The 19603-nt window shown below is 41.0% G+C and overlaps 1 protein-coding gene and 1 long non-coding RNA gene across 3 annotated transcripts in view; one reads left to right on the top strand and one right to left on the bottom strand.

The window, feature by feature from the left end:
- Positions 1 to 3552, bottom strand: part of LOC117832173 (ras-related protein Rab-26) — a 103880-nt gene extending 100328 nt beyond the window's left edge. Inside the window, exons 1-3 of one of the 2 annotated variants that reach the window (XM_034711180.1) lie at positions 3333 to 3548; positions 3020 to 3241; positions 922 to 1032 (exon numbers count right to left, since the gene is read on the bottom strand). In XM_034711180.1, the coding sequence (XP_034567071.1) occupies positions 922 to 1032; positions 3020 to 3205 (297 nt within the window). In that variant the 5' untranslated portion in view covers positions 3206 to 3241; positions 3333 to 3548. Of the gene's footprint in view, positions 1 to 921; positions 1033 to 3019 lie in introns of both variants that reach the window. The other variant, XM_034711181.1, reaches the window with a different exon arrangement.
- A 14432-nt stretch (positions 3553 to 17984) lies between these two features.
- On the top strand, positions 17985 to 19166 carry LOC117832647. Its single transcript, XR_004635217.1, has 2 exons — positions 17985 to 18457; positions 18681 to 19166. It is a non-coding gene; the product is annotated as an uncharacterized LOC117832647 (long non-coding RNA).
- Positions 19167 to 19603: the final 437 nt, after the last annotated feature.

Raw genomic sequence — 19603 nt, forward strand, 5'->3', positions numbered from 1 at the left:
GATTCACACAATCAAAAAGGGAAATTACAGGCAAATACTGTAATTTCATTTCAGTCTGTTTCATAGCAAGTCAAAAACTCCTCACAGGAGCTTTAAGGGCTAAAGATTGAGTTTGAGTTACCTTGGTCCAACAGGTGGTTGTGAGATGTTGCTATTGGTTAGCTTGGTTTATAAAAGATGCAAGCAACAGACTTCAAACAGGCTTGACCACTGTGTGTAACCAGTTCACTCTACACTTTACAGTCATGGCTGAAAATGATGACAGAAAAATCAAAAACGTTTTCCACGAGCACAGAACACATAACAGTCAGCGGTAAAGTGCACTGTGGGAACTGTAGGAAGCAGGCTTTGGTGGCAAAAAAACAATATCCCTGGCTCTTTGCACTGATTTGATACTTTTATTTTATGTAAAAAGAGCTTATCTGATTAATCTTAGCCAAGGGAGTAAATGCAGCTGTGATGACACTTCAGATAAGGTCACTCTAATATCAGAGGGCGGTAACAGTGTCTGTTTGCCACTGGGTTGTTGTTTATTTTGCTCTGAGTGTTTGCCTATCTTTGACTCTTGGGAAGACAGACACATCCGAGATGATCATTAAAAAAGAAAGATGGACAAGTTCCTTACTGACAATAAGGGAGAGCAAAAGTGGCACACTAGAGACAATTACCACCCAGGGACACTAAAAAACTAAAGCATGTCAAACTAATTTAAGAAATCAATATCCTATCTGGTGAGACTTCTTACACAATGGAAATCTACATAGCCTGTAGGCCTATAAAGACAGTGGTTAGCTCCCATTACATATGACCTGTTTTAAAAGTAGGTACCAGACGTGGAAGACTTTGAGTGTACTTTATATGAGGTGGAGTTTGTTGGGGGGGGGGGGTTTCGTTTGTTTGTTTCATCAATTTCAAACTCACCCTGAAATCGATGCCAACAGTGGAGATGAAGCTGCCAGCCAGGAAGGCTCCGTCTTTAAAACGGACCAGTAGACACGTTTTCCCCACCCCAGAGTCTCCAACCAGCATCACCTGCACAGGAAACCAAGAGGGGGACGTCAGGTGGAACAACTGGAAGGAAGAACTAAGAAGCACAAAAATTAGGCTCGAGGGACAGAGCTCTGACTGTCAGACTGATCAATAGAGGTAAATGTCAGACAAAACTGAAACAAGGAAAACAGAGAAGGTGCATTAATGTGTGAGATGCTTAAATTTAGATCAGTCTGTCATTATTTGTCCTCAGGAAAAAAAACGAGAACATTTGAATCATTCGGCTAAATCAATCCTGGTATTTGGCCAGTGGAGTTGGCTCATGAGTGTCATCATGGCCACCAGTGGAAGATGTCCATTCTGTAAGTGTGTGAATGTATTCAACCAAAAACGCACTGGCATGCATGGGTTTTACTCCTGATGCTCAACACACAGTCTTGTATAATTTCTCTTCTATTTTCAATTTAAGACATCTGTAAAGGTTTGATGTGGTTACTGTTACCAGGTTACCTGAGGGACTGGGAGTCTTAGACTTATCATACGGGTCCCTTGGGTGCACAGAGGAAGAAGAGATACGATGAAAGACAGATAGGTATGAATTGGTGAAACAGGGAGTTTATGGAGGTATCATTTCTGCAGATGGTGTCATCTATTTTCTTTCACTTAATGTTCTCTCCTTTTCCCTTCTCTCAGATGTGCAGCAGCAAAATGTTTGCAGGATTGTGCAGAAGGAGGCACCTGGTTTCTACCTGCTCTTGGGTTTTTATAAATAATATGCAATCAATGTTCTCTCTGACTCAGTGCAGAAGGGTGATAAGAGGGAGCAGTAATCAAAACATGGCACACGCACTTCAGCATTTCTCAGAAAAAGAGCATACAGTAAAGGTTAATCTCTGCAAAGCTGGGCTGGTAATGAGGTATCCTACCCTTAACGATACTCTTGCAACATCAAAGTCGGCCTTACAGCTATATTTAGATATAATTGAAGAAGAGAAGGAGGAAAAATATGTGCCTGGACATAAAAATGCAAAATTCATATAACTAGTTGAAGGTGCTGTGTAAGGGTTGCCACAGATAACATTGGAATATCTACAGCTAGATGTGCAAATTGCAATCATTAAACAAATAATTTAAGAGAAAATGAACTGTTCTGATCATGAATTTATCTTGTGGGTATTTTTCTGAGCAAAACTTAGACATTTTAATTAAGACAAGTATTGGTTTGACAAATGACGCAGTTTCAAGAGATCATTTTGTGCACAGGGAAATCATAGAAAGAAAAAGTAGATCAATCAGTTTGGGAAACAATTGTTTGTTGCAGCCTTCAGCTCACATAGTGAAATGTTTTGGATGGTCCAATCAATTCTTCTGCAAAAGAGAACACAGAGCCATCCTGCACTCACATCAAACAGCTGCTTCAAAACCATGGAAGAGGAGGTGGCACAAGTCCCTTGAAGCTATGGTAGAGCACACTGAGAATCTGTGGGTGTGAAAACTGTTTGTGTTGTGTTCAAGTGACACTTCTCTACTCACACAAGTGCTCACATTATGGTTAGGTGAAGCACGCCAAAAGATCAGTTCAGTAAATCCAAACCCAGTAACCTGCTGCTCAGAAAAACACGCATGCACTCAACCAGTTGCTGTAAATGATTTGTTTGTTGGCTGTTGCATGGTTGTGCCTTCCCTTGTTATCGATCCAATATTGACACAGCTGGTGTCAGGAGCTGGGGCTGTTTAATGAAGAAAGGTGGTTGTAGAGCAAAAGAATATGAAATTGTCTGTATACTATAAGTTAATACCTTATTTACCGTAAATGTGTCGCTCTTAGAAGGCACAAAAAAGTGTACACATCATCTCCAACGTGGGAACATTTTATGCGTTTACGCCATGGCATATATTATTATATATTGCATCAATTTGCATAATTTCCGTGACATAACAACTGTAAAGTAATCAAATGAATCACACGTTCATTTGAGTTACACCGTGTTTTTGTGCGTAAACTGATAAACAGCATCAGGCGTCTTACCTTGAATGCGATGTCGTAAAACTCGTTGCTGTTGCTGATGGAGGGTCTGCTGGGGTGGACCACGCCGTTCATCTGAACGATGCCCGGGCTGCTCTTAGCAGTTTTCCCGGTCCCTTTCCCGGCAGGACTACCTGCAGACGGGCTGTTGCTCGCGGCTTTACCTTTTGCTGCCTTCTTGCGAGACATATCTTCAAAATTTGGAACTATCTTTACGAATGCAACCTAAAGCAAACAATAACAAATGTCGCGCGAAGCTGCACAAGGTATAGGGACTGAAAAGTTGCAGAGGCGATGATGAGCAGATTATCTTCACCTGTGCGTTGAACGCATGTTCTTCTTCACCTCTCAAACCAAAGTAAGAGCGAAATAGTCCTGAAACGCAAAACACGCTCGCTTCCGTTGTTTTGGAGCTGCTTCCTGCTCCTGACAGCTTGCTCTGTTCAGGACAACACGCTCAGCTCTGCGCGTTGGAGCTGCCTGACATGTGATGTGGCATAGAACGCCACCGTGAGCGCAAAACAATCAGGACACAGAGGAGCTACACTTTACAAAGCACACAGCTCAAAGGCAGAACAACTCAATGTAACTTACTGTAAAACTCCAAGAAGCATATTGTGATTTTTTTTAAATGAGGTAGCTTCAGACCTTGTTAGTGATGCTGAAAAACACCTGCGCACTGCAGAACATACAGTCCCACTGTGAAATAAGTTTAGGTCCCTGTGAGTTCTAAAAAATGTTTCGATACTTCTGTGGGTCAAAGGTAACCTGGGTGTTCTTCTCGGGATATTTGTCTCATTAATCTGTAAAGAAGAATTTGTCAAGTGTCCTACACCTTCAAAATAAGATACATACAATGATACATCAAAAAGAGATGACATGTTTGGAGCAACCTCAAGCCTATTCCACGAGAGAAACACTTAGTATTTGGCAGAATTCTCACGTGAAGGTGGTTATATATTATTTATAATGGTTGCAGTTAAATCGCTAATTTACTAATTTCTTGTATTAGATTACCCATGTAAAATAGATAGCTTGAGATAGTTAATATAAAGTCAACTTTAAATATTACTCGTTCATTGATTTGTTATTGTTGTTCACCAATAGAAAAATATGCTTCATGCAACTTATCAACGTAATCTGTTTTAATGCACATGAGCATCGTTTGGAGAAACATGGATGAAAGGAAGAATTATGACACCTGTGGAACTGCCTGGAGTTGTGATGACAATATTGCACCACAAGAGGGCGATACAAGAATATAAAATAGGAAGTGACTAATGGAACAAGGCACAGCAGCAGCAGACGTAAGTTCAAGTTACTGTGAATCTGATTGATCTAAATCAACTGAATTCAATTAAATTGTATTAAGAAAAATATAATCACAGTATTAAAGAGCTGTAGACTTAGGTATAAGTGGAAATCAACAACAAAATAAAGCACATATACAAATCTAAATTATGATACATCACAAAATGTATTTGATATTAATTTATAAAAGGTCTTAATGTCTGCTGGTTGGCCTCTTCTAAACTTTTTTTTTTCCGCTTTCTCTATCTAAAAGCTGTTTAAGCTCAGAGCAGAGCAGGCAAAGAGAAGGCTGCTGGCCTCTCTGTGACTCTCACACACACTGCACATATTATTCACAACATCATTCAAAAGCCTCTCTGGAACATGGAGGATGTCACTGTGTCCCAACGTCCACATATTGTCTTCATTTGCGACAAAGGAACAGCAGCATATTCTGATTAGACCCTGATCCGCTGTGGCCTGTAATGAGATGCTGTTGTTGGTTATGCAATATGAAATTAATGTATGATACAACTGCCTGTGTGATCAAGAGCCAGGCTGTCCAGGCTTATTAGATATATGCTCTAAGATCATAGTGCAGAGACCTTGTTTGCTCTCTACAACAGGACACTGAAGTGAGATTGAATTACCTCTGACCTTTAAAAAGTGAAGCATGGATAATAGCAGAGAGAAACAGCAGAGCTTTAAACAGATCGTGAGTCATGTTTAAGGGAGTTTCTGTCCAGCCGAGGACATTTAACTGCATGTTTCTTTGTCTTCAAATCTCTTGCTGGATTTAATAATGACCGAGTGACAACTTTCTAAATGAGCTGTATGCCGTGAATACTCAGTGTGGTACATTTTTGATCACATTCAAGCCAAAATACAGAGGACTGAGGCCAGACTTTTAGACTTTTACGGTCAGTCTCAACTTTCTAACAGATTTGTAAGTGGTATATATACAATATAGTAAACCTAAGATGTGAATCAAACATTTGAGCTTAAAAAAGTATCAGGAATATGTTGACACAGTTTGCAAGACAAGCGACTGAAATTATTGTACACAGACTTTTATGGGATGTCACTTCTTTGACCCCAGAATTCCCCTTTTTCAAAATTACTGAGCACTTTGGTTGTAAACACACAGACAGCTGTAGCCTCTGGTTTCTGTCCCTAAATCTGCACACTGTCAGCATTTTTCCACACTCCACCCAACTCTGTGCCTAGCAGGGAGTAGAGTTGTCATTGGTTTGCAGGGGGAATACAACCCCCCAAAATCCACCAACCCCCGCACACGGCTCCCCTCGACAGCTGAGATTCGTTCTACCCCTGAAGCAGCTGTCTACTGCGGAGACAGCTGGGCATTTTGGAGGGAAGAGGGGAGAGAGAGAGAGTGAGAGAGTGAGAGAGGGTTGATGAAAACTCTGTCTGGTTTCAGAGAAATTAACAGCCTTGTCAAGATGAGTTAAATGTGCCTGACGAGTGTACAGTACATAAGGAGGCTATAAAACCTGTGTGCCATATGCTTGTGTTTGTCTGTGCCAACATATACATGGCACATACAAAGATCTAGAACTGTGGAGGTAGTGGGGAGAAATCTAATCAGGCAAATTAACTTTTTTGTAGCTAAAACCAACAAGGCAGTGATCAAATTACTGTAAAGCAACTGTGTGATTCAGCTGTCAAGGACTACTAATCAAATCTCATCATTTCAACATGTTAATTAAAAGCAAATTACAGCGTTCTTTTCTGGGAGCAAGAAACCTTCGAGTTGTGCCATTTCCATGGCAATAAATCAAACAGCCTGGAAGCTTAGGTGAATTTAAGTGTAACGTACTTAATCAGGTGCTTGAAAAACATTGTGACTGGCAACATAAGGCAGGCAGAGGATGGCTAAAAGTGCTCTCATGTGTGCGCGTGTGTCCAGCCCAGTAAGATCATAACGGCATATGAGTCCCATCACTCTGCAGGCGCACCCAAAGGCCAGGCATTTGTCAGTTTACCCAGGGTCAGGTGCCCCGAATGTGGGCTGGGTGGCGTGCAGCAGCCCGGCCAGTCGCTCACCCAACGTCACAGCAACTGTTGATCTGTTGGCCGCGCTCTCTCTCAGCTGCCCGCGACCCCCGGTGCTCTGAGGAGGGAGAGGGGGGCACCCTGCCAGCCGGCATCCCTGTTTGTCAGGCCTTGGCGAGAACAAGCACCAGTGGACTGGTACAGCCTGGCACTTATTCGCTCCCAGAGGCGTCTTAAATGAGAGGAACAGAGAGACAGAGAGAGAGAGAGAGAGAGAGAGAGAGAGAGAGAGAGAGAGAGAGGAATGAAAATGAAAATGGGTGGCATGGTTGCTGCTTGTTTGTTTTGAGCTTGCTTATTTGTTCTAAGAGAAAAGTGATATAGAGCGTATCTAGATAAAATAGTGTGATATCAGGCCGTTTGCCAGAGAACCACCTGAATAATAACTAAAGTTTGTTCTTACCTTCCCCACACTTGTTGCACAAGTTTATAAGAAGTTTTAAATTGATATGTCAATTTTGTGTTCATTTTATTTTCTCTGTCACAGAGGGCACAAACAAATCAGCCTCTGCAGGCTTCAAATGAAGTTATGTTCAGTCCACGCAAACCCTAGTCAATACAACTACCATTCAAACGCACATATTTCCATATAATTATGTAAATCAAAATTGAGAAAAAAACAGGACAGTTGCACATGCATGAAAATGCCTGTACATGAATATATTTATTTGCATAAGAATACAGTAAATGGGTGTATTTTTATAGCACTCTCTCGTTTCTGAACACTAAAAACACTTTTACAAGACATGTCACATTCACCCCACATTCATACGCTGACAGGAGTGTGTCTAGACTTTTTTTGACTGGGGTGGCCCAACTGGGGCACTGACTTATGCAAGGGTAGCAATAAGTACAGTATGTGTTTACACATAAACAAATGAATAGGATTCATTTACTTTTACTGTCTCCACAAATCACCTCTATGATGACTACAAACATTGAAGTATACGTTTTTTAACTTTAAAGAACAACTTAACTGAGACATATAAAGATTAACCTTTGTCCAAATGTTTGTCCAACGCTACAGTAAAAGGTACTTTAACAGTGAGACTGTTTTCTACAATTTAGAGCATCAACCAGGTGACAACTTCTGGTCTTGATATATCAATATCATTTCTCAATCTGCACACACTGAGGGAGATTTTTTTTCACAATTAGGGTCATGGCTGACTTGATTGACAGGCGGGCACACTGGCTGTTTGCAAGGAGGCTAAAGGCCTGCTTCAGTTCTGCTCCTTTCCTTCTTGCTAGGTCTACCCAAAGTAAACTTTCAACATGGCAATAGGCCCAAGAACTTTGCTTCATCCATGTTTACAGTCAAGTACCAACCAAAAAAAAAAAGCTTCGAATGCAAAGAAAACCACTGGAGTTTAAAACTACTAATTCCACATACCAAATTGTGGAATTTTACGGAATTTTATTTTTAAGTCCCTCAGGCAAGGCGAGTAGCCAGTCATAGCTTTTGATGTTGGGGTAGCACGTGGAGAGGCCAACCAGATTACAAGGGGGGGTATGACACCTTCATCCCCCCTCTGGACAAGCCCCTGTGCACTGATACCAGAGTATGCAATGCAAAGTGCCAATCAGTTTTAACTTAGCCCATTCACACACTGCTGGCTATGCCACTGAGAGCAAATTTGGGGTTCAGTGTCTTGTCATTTTAAGCATGTGGACCGCAGGAACTTGGATGAAACCACCAACCTTCCAACTGAGAGAAAACAAACTCTACCACTGAGCCACTGCCGCCCACATTAAATAACATGACTGGCATTAATGCAGCTATGCAGAGCAATCAAACTTTGATTTTTACCCCTCTCTTAAAATGAGAAGCTCCAGAAAAATTTAAAGGCCAATGCAAAACTACTGGATGTTTTCTCTGATTTTACTATTCGTAGTTTTGTGTTTCAGTAAAATGTAGAAAATGAAAAAAGATGAAAATAACAGTGTTTCCTGACAGTTAAAATGCAAAGAAAAACAAGTTCATATTCATTTTTAAACAGAATACTAATGTTTTAACTGAGATTAATATTTAATGGAATTACCCTCTGTTGTAATTACAGCTTTCATGCATCTCTGCACACTCTCCACCACTCTTTCACATTACTATTGGATGATCCTATGTCACTCTAGTTTTATAACTTCAAACAGCTCAGCTTTGTTTTAATGGCTTGTCAAGTGATCACCGAATCATTATCTCATTAAGTAGAATGAGGTGTGTCTATGTTGAAATTTAACAGGAGAAAATTGAGAGCAATAGGCCTTTACAAAATTACCTTGTTCTGGTGGATTAAAACTGCCCTGGCATGATCATTTCACTCAATCTTGCCGTATATTAATGTGCTAAACCAATGAAGCCAAGCTCTGACTTCAAATCTGCCATACAAAATATCTAATTCCCTTTCCTATACGTCGTAAAAAAGGTGACTCCGATAATTATTACCGTTCCAAAAGACGTCATCACAGCATCTTAGTGTCATGCTTGCAATTTCCACCTCTGTTTTAACACTATTTTCACAGTCACGGCTGGGTTTTTTTTTTTTTCAGTTTTAATTTTGCTGTTACCCAGCAGGGGGTCTGTATTAGTAAGGCCTCAGAGAGCTGTAGCAGGGTTTAATCTGAAGTGTTGAAAATAATACATGCCCAACCCTCCCCGGACCCTTTAAAAGATCCAGACATGAGAGTCTGAGCCAGGGTACCAGGATGGAAAACTCCACAAGGGTAATAATCACTACCAGGGGCCCAATTTTCCTCAATATCTGCTCCTTATTTCAGTCCTTTTATTTATTTGGATGTAGGCCCTTTAACTTAAATTTAATTTGAATCTGCTCTGAATTTCTGTGGATTGATTTAAGGTGCAAAACACCCGTGTTTCCACTTGCAAATACGCCAATCTGTCATGTTAAAAAAAGGGTACTGGGTGCATTCACAAGAGAGGCCCAACCATAAATCCTCACTAACCCAGGGTGCTTCCTGCAAGCATCACTGTCACTGGATTCTGTTTCTGTGGTGATCAGATTTATTACCTGACACATGGCGTTGCTGTCAAACAGGAAGCATTTGGCGTTGAGCGCAGTAACCCTCCCAAACACACTACAACACCAAGAGAAAGCACAGGAGTGATTTCACACACCGATTATGAGATTCAATGGCCTATAAAGTTGGATAGTTTGAGCAGAAAGTAAAGGGGTGTAAAGCAGAGACAAAGCAGAGATTCACTACAAGGCGTGTCTAAATTGCTCACTGCCACTTCAATCCTCTCTCTTGCTCTCAGATGCAGAACAGATTGAGTTTTAGGTGGCTGTAATTTTTCACAGCTTAGAGGAGGCCACAATAAAACATGACTCACTGTCCACTTTCTCCCTTATATGCAGCAGGACCAGAGGTGGGCACTATGCATGTCTGAGCTCAGCTGGAACTACAGCAATAAAAGACTATGACACACGCTCATAAACACACGCACACACACTCACACACACTTACATACAAGCTGCGGAAGAGAGTGGGCACACGAGCACCAACTGGAGAGAGCCATGGTGAGCGGGAAAAGGTGTGAGCAGGAAAAGTGGTGTGTGTGGGTGAGTGTGAATATGTGAGAGTGTGCGTGTGTATTTGTAGAGTTTTTGCAGTTGTGACAGCTGGGATGAAGGAGTGGAGGCGGCGTGTGTGATTGGAGGAGGTGCCAACGGAGCAAGTGTCTCTTTATTTTCATCACACACAAGTGTGTCTGTGTGCTGATATATGTTCATGAACACTATGTACATCTGTGTTTGTGTCTCTTTATATCCATCTTCATGGTAATTTAGTCTGTATGGGCAAAGCAGTCTGATCTTGTTTAATGTGAGTGCAATATGGAGCTCTCATACAATGTATACACATGTAAATGAGCCTCATGTTTACATGATACAGTCATGTTTCACTGTAATTAGTTAAAGGGTCAATACAATATTGACCAACATCAATACAACCAAACCAAAAATCAAAACAACTGTTCTCCCCTCAGATCTTTTTTGTTCTGTCTAATGTAATGTTTTCACTTGGAAAAGTTTTGAGCAACCATATTGCTGCACCAGAATTTCAAATGTGCTCATCCACCCTTTTTTTTTTACCTTTTAACTTTCATACATTTATGGCCCACTGCTTCCTGCATTGGCACTGATACTAAGCATTTTGTCAGAGCAGAATCGTCTATTATGGACATTATTCTAAGCAGCACTGGTCTGGTTTTGAGATTTCAACTGCAAAAACCATCCTTGCCTCCAAAAGACAATAGAGGCAACTGCAATTTTGTTGATAAAAGTAGAAAAAAAATTGCTCATTGGACCCAAAAAAACAATGCCATGGTAATTCTTGACGATGCACAGACCTTAGTGTGGATCTTTTCACTGGGTGGGCCAATTTCTCTAATTGGAGGTAATTCCAGTCTTAAATGCCCATGCTGAGGTCTGTAAATGATATCACTGTATCACTGAAACTATGTTGTTAAATCTTTAAAAGAAATGTTCAATGTTTTGAGATGCACAATAAAATTAAATGTACCAGCATTTTAATGAGACGTGGTAAAAACGATTGCATCTTGTTTCTCTTTACAAATATAAACTTGTACTTGATTGTTAGATAATAGAAATAGTTCATATAGATCTTTGAATTTGTCTGCAAAAAGCAGATCAATATTTAACAACATTAAAGCTACTGTGAGGAGTTCTTAGCTGGGTATGAAACAGACTGATTTTAACACTAATGACTCTTTGGCTGATACATTTCACTGTTAAAAGAAAGCAGGACGAGATTCTGATTCAGAAAACACTGATTTCACGTATACAGGCCAGGATCAGTATAGGGGTAAAGTGGCACTCTGTCCACAGGGGTCATCAGAACTTAACATAAAGCTCCTCACAGGGGTCTCAAGTGAGGCTAAAGTTTAAAAAATGTTGGGTAAAATCAGAAATTTTAATCTCTGACCACTTAACTCTGATTGCTCCCGCAGAACTGTTTGCTTTTTAACAACATTCAGCATTACAAAAACATTTAACTTCGACATTTCAGCAAAAAGCATATTCCATAAATAAATGGCACAGATTAAGTGAATGTTTCCAACCCCACCAATGCATCAAATGTGTTCAGAAAACACAATACAATGCAAAAAGCCCAGATATTAAAATAAACAAATGCCTTAACAGGAATGGGACCACAGGAAATGTTCAAAGATAGAAAGGCTGCTAAAGATGGACTGTGGGCCGGCGCTTCTCTTTAGGAGGATTGAATACGAATAAATATGAATGGGGTTAAGAAGGGGAGACACTAACTTGAGGCCAATAATATATCCAGTGATTGTTCTAGTTGTCATCAGTGAAGAGAAAAACGAATCAATTTGTGACAGATTTAGTATGCCAGTTTTGGGCCAGTAGCTAGCTAGCTAGCTAGCTTATGATTTAATGAACCACAGCAATTTTCATATCAGCAAACACTCTCACTTAGGCCTCAGAGTAAAACAGTGTAAAGAGGATCTTAGGCCTGAGTTAGCATCAAAGTCAGATGTCTACTTTTTTATTGTTATTTTTTGCTGCAATTGTTATTTTTTGTGATACAGTGATGCATGTGATTAATCTTGGAGCAAAATGAAGACTATACACCAGTCTGAAATATGTCCGTAAAACCAGCACAAGGCACCACTGCTGGAGAAGAATGTCTCCTTGCAACATGGACTATGCATGGATTAAAGTTTTGCATGTTTTGGGTACTGCACCACTCTCTCTGCGTACTTTGCATGTGACTGTGCATGTGATGTGTATGTGAGGTCACTCTTCTGCTGCTGCAGTACCGAGCCTCGGCGGGCAGCAGCTGCAGGGAGCCAGGCAGGCATTGGTGAGGTCATTCAGCAGGCAGGATTAAGGCCGTGACAACTGGTGCTCCGGCCTGTGCCAGTGCTGACCGGGGCAGTTGTGCAGTGGGCACGCTGCAACGGCTCCAGCTCCACACCAGCATTACCCCACTGTTGTTTTTTCATTAGCGTGGCTCTGGCCCCGGGCACTGTGCGGCTTGCCAGGCTCACAGCGTGAACCCACAGTTGTTTCAGGGCTTTAGGGCCTTCTCTCCCTCTCTCATGGTGTCTCTCTGTGGTTACACACTGTGACCGCTCTCCTCACAGGGTATAAAGGATCAGGTTACTTACCAACACACTCGTTAACTCAATTATGCAAGCCTTTAACGCTTTGATGTGTAGCGATAAGGCTGGGATTATTGAGGGGACAGATGCCATCTGACCACAGCAGAGCTTTGTTGCCACATGCCTCAGCTAGAGCTGATGAAAGACGGACAAAATGGACTGCTGAGGGTAAGGAGGAGGGCTACTTATAACCTGAAGGAGACGACAGACGGGAACATGGGTGAAAATATCAAAGTGACCAGAAGCATGTTACAGAATCTGAAATGCTAGCTTGACATTTTAGGGTGTGAAAACGTAAAGTAGCTAGTAATGGATGAAACAGCTCCAAATTCCCTTTACCTAACATCTGTTTAATACATGCAGGAGAAACAGGATGTGTTACGTGTGGCTTTAAATGAGGTGATTTCAGTCTCCATTTGCAATTTTCTACCCTCGTTCTCTTGCAAAATGATGAAAATGCATAAAACACAGCGCCTAGCTGTTCACTGGTTCCCACTTATTTTAGAGCTTGGACATAAACCTAAAACCATTAGCTGCACCACTGAGACCAATTAGCAAAATGTGGCCAAACAAACCTTCCCTTGGTTTTACAGCATGTTCTCTATTTTTACCCGCCCCCTAGCAGTTCCTCCAATTCCCTCATTGGACTGAGACTCAGTTTTAAAGCATCTTTAGCCTCTTCTGGTCCGATGATAGGTCATTGATTTATTCTGAGCTTTCTTAATACTTTGCAACTGTAGGGATGCTCTCTTATGGCTTGAAGGCCTGACTTATTGATGTCTATCTCCCACATAGGCTCCAGATGTGAACTTGCTGGCTTGATTTTTGGTTGGAGAAGCTCAGCTGGAATACTTTACAGTTGCAGACAAACAGTCTGACCTGAAAAAGAAAATGGACAAACAGATGATGGGGACAAATAGCCTTCACTTGTTCTGTCTTAGTTACTTATTCATCATGACTCCACCTCAGATATGCTTCCCATGTTTTAAAGAACATACTGCGTCTGTTTACCAATCATACATTGGTCCAAAAACACAGCAGTCTGAGGGCAGATAACCGTCCCTCCCACTAGGTGGCACTGCAGCTGCAGAGCCACATCACAGAGGGGAGATAAACACCTGTGGGATCACAACATCTCACTTCACGATCTCTCCTGCTGTCCTCTCATGTGTCCCAAATCTTTCAGAATGTGTTATATTTTCATTTAGAAAACAAAGATCAGGATTTGATTTAATCAGGATGTACCATTAAACTTTTAAAGACAGAAGTGAAATGAAAAAGAGCAGGATCTCTGACAGGAATTTTGTTGAATTGCTTTAATAGCTAAATATGTGCATTTGAAACTGAAAATGGCGTACCACTTTGTTTTTACAAAGATCTCACCATTAAATGTAGCAGAACAGCTACCATTTCGCAAAATCAGTCTACATTTGTATAGGATAGATACAAATCGGAAATTAAATGTGCTGAAAAATCACACCTTTGGTCCTCTGTTACAGGCTGTTTGTACCACAAACCATAGCTGGTAGGAGGAAGAGTGAATTTTTTTGGGTTACTTTAACATGGTTTAATGCACCTACTGTCAGCCACTTTAGGGGAAATCATAAGAGATGATAATAAAATTGAAAGGATACTTATTAAACTTATCTTTTCAAATTTCCATTTCAGTTTTTCCCTATTTTTTATTTTGTATAATTTAATTTAATATTTTCTTTTATAAATCTGGTCTCTTAATAATTACCAAATCTTAAATTGCATGAAAATATAACTACATTAAAGGCCATGAAGCTTGTCTTAGGCTCCAACTATATATTGTTTTCAAACATCAAGTAAGTCACTTAAAGCTACAATGAGGAACTGCAGGTCCAGTTGATTTTGGCTTCCCCTGGGGAAAAGGGGGACAAATAATCTTTCTGAGCAAGAACATGCGATCATAGATGCGGATGCTTCTTGCGCAACGTGTGGATCCTTTTGTTTGATTCCTGCCTTTTATGAAGAGACAGGACGGCAGATCAGTGGGTCTGTACCTCACAATCAACACTACATCCTGTAGGCTGTGATCAACTACCATACGGGTACTTACATGGTGTTGATAATAAAGGGTACTACAAAGAGCTACACATTAGAAACCACTTGTTGTCTTCGCACAGGAATACTGTTTTACCTTTTACCCTCTGGCATCCCCAAAAACAGGCTGTGTCTTTTATACTGGGGCAGCTTATATTCTGTATGTTATGGTATGTGGTAATGTAATCCCAATCCAATTAAAGGGAGAGTGTGACAGATTTTCCAATGTACAATAAAGGCAATATGAGAAAATCATAGATCAGCACAGGGGGTAAAACTCTGCTGTCACAGCTATAATAACAAGAGATGACTGAGCAGTTAGAAGAAGTTCGTCATGACCTTCTCACCTTTTTTGTGGTTTGGAGTCTCTGCTTTTTAAACTACAGCCAGAAGAACAACAGCAAAAACAGTGTTTGATGTTGTCAGCGAGGTCTCGTTCTCCGTCTGTTGGGAAGTCCCCTTCTCCTAACTACCACCAAATGGTGTCCTGTAATTCACAACGTGCATGTGCATCATTTGAGAGCAGACTAAACCCAGAAGCCTGGCGTTGGGATTTCTCTGCCACATGAAATGACTGCCACTTTTAATGCAAACAAATGGCCAATAAAATAACAATAACACAAATAAACAAGTCAGTGTGAGAAATAAATTAAATGAGGACTATAAATCACGGCTCTGCTTAGCCTCTGGAGTGTAATCGATCAGGATTGGGGGGTGTTGCGGTTTTTGCCAGTGTCCGCAGTGTTTATTTACATCTCACAGGGGCACAGTAAAGATGAAGGAAGACGAAGGGAATTATGTCAAAAGAGGATAAAGAGGGTGCTGAGGCAAGGGAGAAGAAGACGGGAAATGGAAGAGACCAAAAGAAGGATAAAAAAATGAGCATAAAGAGAGACGAGCCTGGAATCAATAATCCTTTTTTTTTCAGGAGGGGAGAACGGGTGAGCGGCGCCTGAGGACAACAGACCGCATCCTTCCTTCCTGCGAGGCAACATGGGGACAGGAAAGGCCACCAGGGGAGGTCATTAAGACAGCGATTCACTTCCTGTCAGGGTCGACGGGGATCAGGGGGATAAGTACATCCGGGTCACAGGGAGAACCACCTGCCTGTGATTGTTAAGTGCTCTCTCCAGCTGATATTAACCTTGATGGCAGCCAGGTGGGGAATTAATGCAAGGAGAGGGGATGAGTTGAAGTAGCAGGAAGAAGTAAAGGCCTCAGGGATGAGTTGGCATATTCTCATCATCATCCATCATCTCCTTTTACTAAAAGTTGAAATAATTGTATGCAATCCTGTAACCTGATTTACAAAAGTACATATTTTTCTACTTTTTGTGAAAAAGTCTGAAAGTTGGAAGATCATTTCAGGCCGAGTCCTTGAAAGTGTCTTTTCTCAACAAGTTAAGGCCTGCTTGGTTAGATAATTGTTATTCAAGCATGCCTGAGGAGGCATTAAGGGGGTTTCCAAAGCAGGAATACATTGTTTACATGGAGACAAAGAGGTTACACATCACAATAATGTGCACAGGATGGAAACGTGCACCTACAAATTGTGGCATTTTTAAAGAAAGAAAAATGGAAGTCCTTTGCCACTGTGAAAGCGCAAAGTTTGGGGACCTAAGCCAGCTGACGAGCATGTGTGTTAGTGTGTGTGTGTGCGCGTGTACATTTGAGAGAGCATTTGAGAGTGTGCCAAACAGACCGAGAAAGCACTGGCAATTTCCTTGAGATGCAGAGCTTCACCGCACTCCCCAGAGGGAGGCAAAATAAACCTCAGATGTGCAAAGGGTTCCCCCCCCCCCCCCCCCCCCCCCCCCCCACCCCCCCCCCCCCCCCCCGTTTACCTCCAAAGACTACAGGAACACATCAGAGTGAAGAAGAAGAAGAGGAAGAGAGGGAGAAGAGGACAGGGAGAGTTCTGCAGTTTTATTTTTTAAACTTGTTCGCTGTAAGTTGTCATCGTAGTTGACCCTCGGGGAGGTTCACAGATGTTTATCATGTACAAGAGGGGAGAAAAAACGTTAATCATAAATTGTTCCATGATGTATCCAAGGTCACAAGTTCAGACCCATAAAGTACACGAATAACCCTGCAGAGTGCGATTATGGACGTAAACTTGCATGTTGTAGGCCGTGAAATTTAACCTCATGAAACCTGTCTAAACCGCTGAGGAACTGGGGATGGAGATGGCTGTATGATGTAGAGATATCAGTTCATACACAGGCACACATGTATACATATAAACACACACACACGGACGCACGCATGCGCACACACACACACATGCGAGCGCGCACACACACACACACACACACACACACACACACACACACACACACACACACACACACACACACACACACACACACACCTTATAAGGCTAGAACTATCATATACTTGTACTGATGTTGAGAAGAGCATGTTGTCTGTACTCAACTTAGTACATACCTTCAACACAAGTTACATTTAGTCTAAACAGCAAGGCAACTTATTATGTCTAACTAATGACTCCACTGTGTTGCTGCACAACAAAGAAGTGTTGACTTTGAATCAAAGTTCGAAAGGATACCGCTATTTTTCTTTAACGTTCAGTCTCAGATGCTCAGATGACTGTATTGAAATGAGGCTTGCGTGAGCCCATCCAAAGTACTTATGTTATGAACCAATGGTGGTGCAAGCTAAAAATATCATAAATGTGCTGACTCATGGTCAATACAGTTATTGATTAGACTGATTAGCATAGGCAAGTAAATGCTAACGTTTTCCAAACTAGAGAGTTGTTACAGCTCCATAGCGACGAGCTCTCCGGGATGTTTTCAGGTGGTGTTCAGTTTAAGTCTTACAGCACAGACAAGGAACTGAACAAGAGTAGTAATTTCATTGTTTGTCAAGAGACTGATACAGTGATGGTCATAGACTATATTTCTTTATTATTAGAAAAATCGCCCTGTGATGGGTTGGCGACCTGTCCAGGGTCCGCCCTTCGCCCGAAGCCAGCTGGGATAGGCTCCAGCCCCCCGTGACCCCTAACGGGATAAGCAGTCAAGATAATGGATGGATGGATGGATGGATGGATGGATGGATTAGAAAAAATCTAACTTAAAGATACAATGTGTAGGAATGGGAATATTTAGCGATATATAGCGGCCAGAGCGAGAGCGAGGGAGAATCAGAGATTTGTATAACAACAAAAGAATATAAAATTAAAGGGATGGCATACCATAACCTGCTCCAAAAAATAACAGACACCATGCATCTCCCACTATTACACTTCGTATTCCCAATGTAGCCCTGTACAAAATCATTTTGGTTACAGTGCATAAAATACAATGTTAAAAGTATAATAAATAGTTGTATTAAAAGTTCATAATATGTTCAAAAGAAGAGTCATAAGATTTAAAACTGTTTAAAATAAGTGTTGTAAAAAGGGAATAAATATAATACTTTCAGTTTAATATATTTGACTATTTACAGTTAAAAGATAAAGTATTTACAAAGGTCTTAAGTTTATTTAAAACATTTGTGATTAGGAAAGAAGGAGAGATGAAGAAGCAGTTTAGTTTCTGTGTGTAATCTAACTTGATACCTGTCTTATGTCAATCATTCCATTCTTGTGTTGTGTTTGGTTGTTATCAACCTCACGAGCCAATCAGAGTACACCATTTACGTAAGGGGCGGGACTAGTGGTGCAGGTTAGTGTGGGGTGAAGGTGAACATGCAGCATGAGAGACGCAGACGCTATCGATCAGAGAGCTGAGACGGAGATATTCTGAGTGGGGAGCAGTTAAGTTTTATCGTGAAGGTCGACTACTCGTGGTCCTGATTTAAACTTCTGTGACCTGCAAGAGGTGAATATAATGTGTATGCCTGTATTTCGTGTTATATCTAACTGTTAGTGTTAATGAGACTGAATGTGTAACGTGGTTAGCGACATGCTAATTAGCGGTAGCATACAGTGTTAATGTGCCTGTGTATCGTAGCCTTAGCATTTAATATGCTAAAGCGAGCTAATGCTAAGTCAACAAGAGATAGTGTTTGATACTGTGGCTTAACTGAATGATATGTTTAAAGGACGGACGTTGGAGAGAGAGGTCGAGACGGGTTTTTCCAACAGACGGCCCTGCTGTTTTTCTTCGTCTTCTTTGAACTTCGCTGTTGTGCGCCATTGCCCTCGTGAGACTGCATTGTTTGTCCCCACCTATCCATACTAATCCAACTGGGAGTTTGTGAGTACTAACTGAACATTGTGCACGTGCTTTTTATTTTAAGCTCAGTTGAGTGAAGCGGCCATCACCGTTTTAGGCCACACCGCACCCAAGCTACATTCAACAGGCCTGCAACGGGTTAAGGTTTTGAATACCAGGTTGTTTTAATGTTGTGTGTTTCATGTGAGTGTGTGTGGGCCCACAGGTAAATGTTTATTGATATATTAGTGTTTGGAAAGTAACAGAGAACTGTTGAATATAACTCAAGTATTCTATATATTTGTTATTGTTGTTTTTTTACCTTTTATTTCATTTTGTATAAATAAATACCTCTGAAGGTTTTGCATTTAAAGTACAGTTGTGGTGGTCCTTATTAAAGTTACAAACCTTATTACAGTTTTATTGTTCTAAAAGAGCTCAGGCCCTGTCCCATTGTATTAATTACTCTAGTTTTAAATTTAATTACATGGGACCTGGGTTACATAAATGGAGGCACCGCTGGGATTTTTATTGACATAAAGTAAATGAGACAATCAAAAGTAACTGGACCCCACAACTTTAGAGCTTTAATGTAAAAGTAACACGTGTGACAGTAATTAAAAGTAACTTAAACCAAGTACAATAATGGAAGTTCAAGCAAGCAGTCCAACACAAATAGAGCTAATTAACTGGTGCAAAGGAGAATCAGTAGATTTAAAGCATGCACTTCTGTTATATGGAGTGCCTGAAGGAGTTCCTACAGAAGACATTGAAGAAACAGCAGGGACTATCAAATCCCTGGGGAGAGTT

The sequence above is a fragment of the Notolabrus celidotus genome, chromosome 20, assembly GCF_009762535.1.
Source record: "Notolabrus celidotus isolate fNotCel1 chromosome 20, fNotCel1.pri, whole genome shotgun sequence".
In the NCBI taxonomy this organism is placed as follows: Eukaryota; Metazoa; Chordata; class Actinopteri; order Labriformes; family Labridae; genus Notolabrus; species Notolabrus celidotus.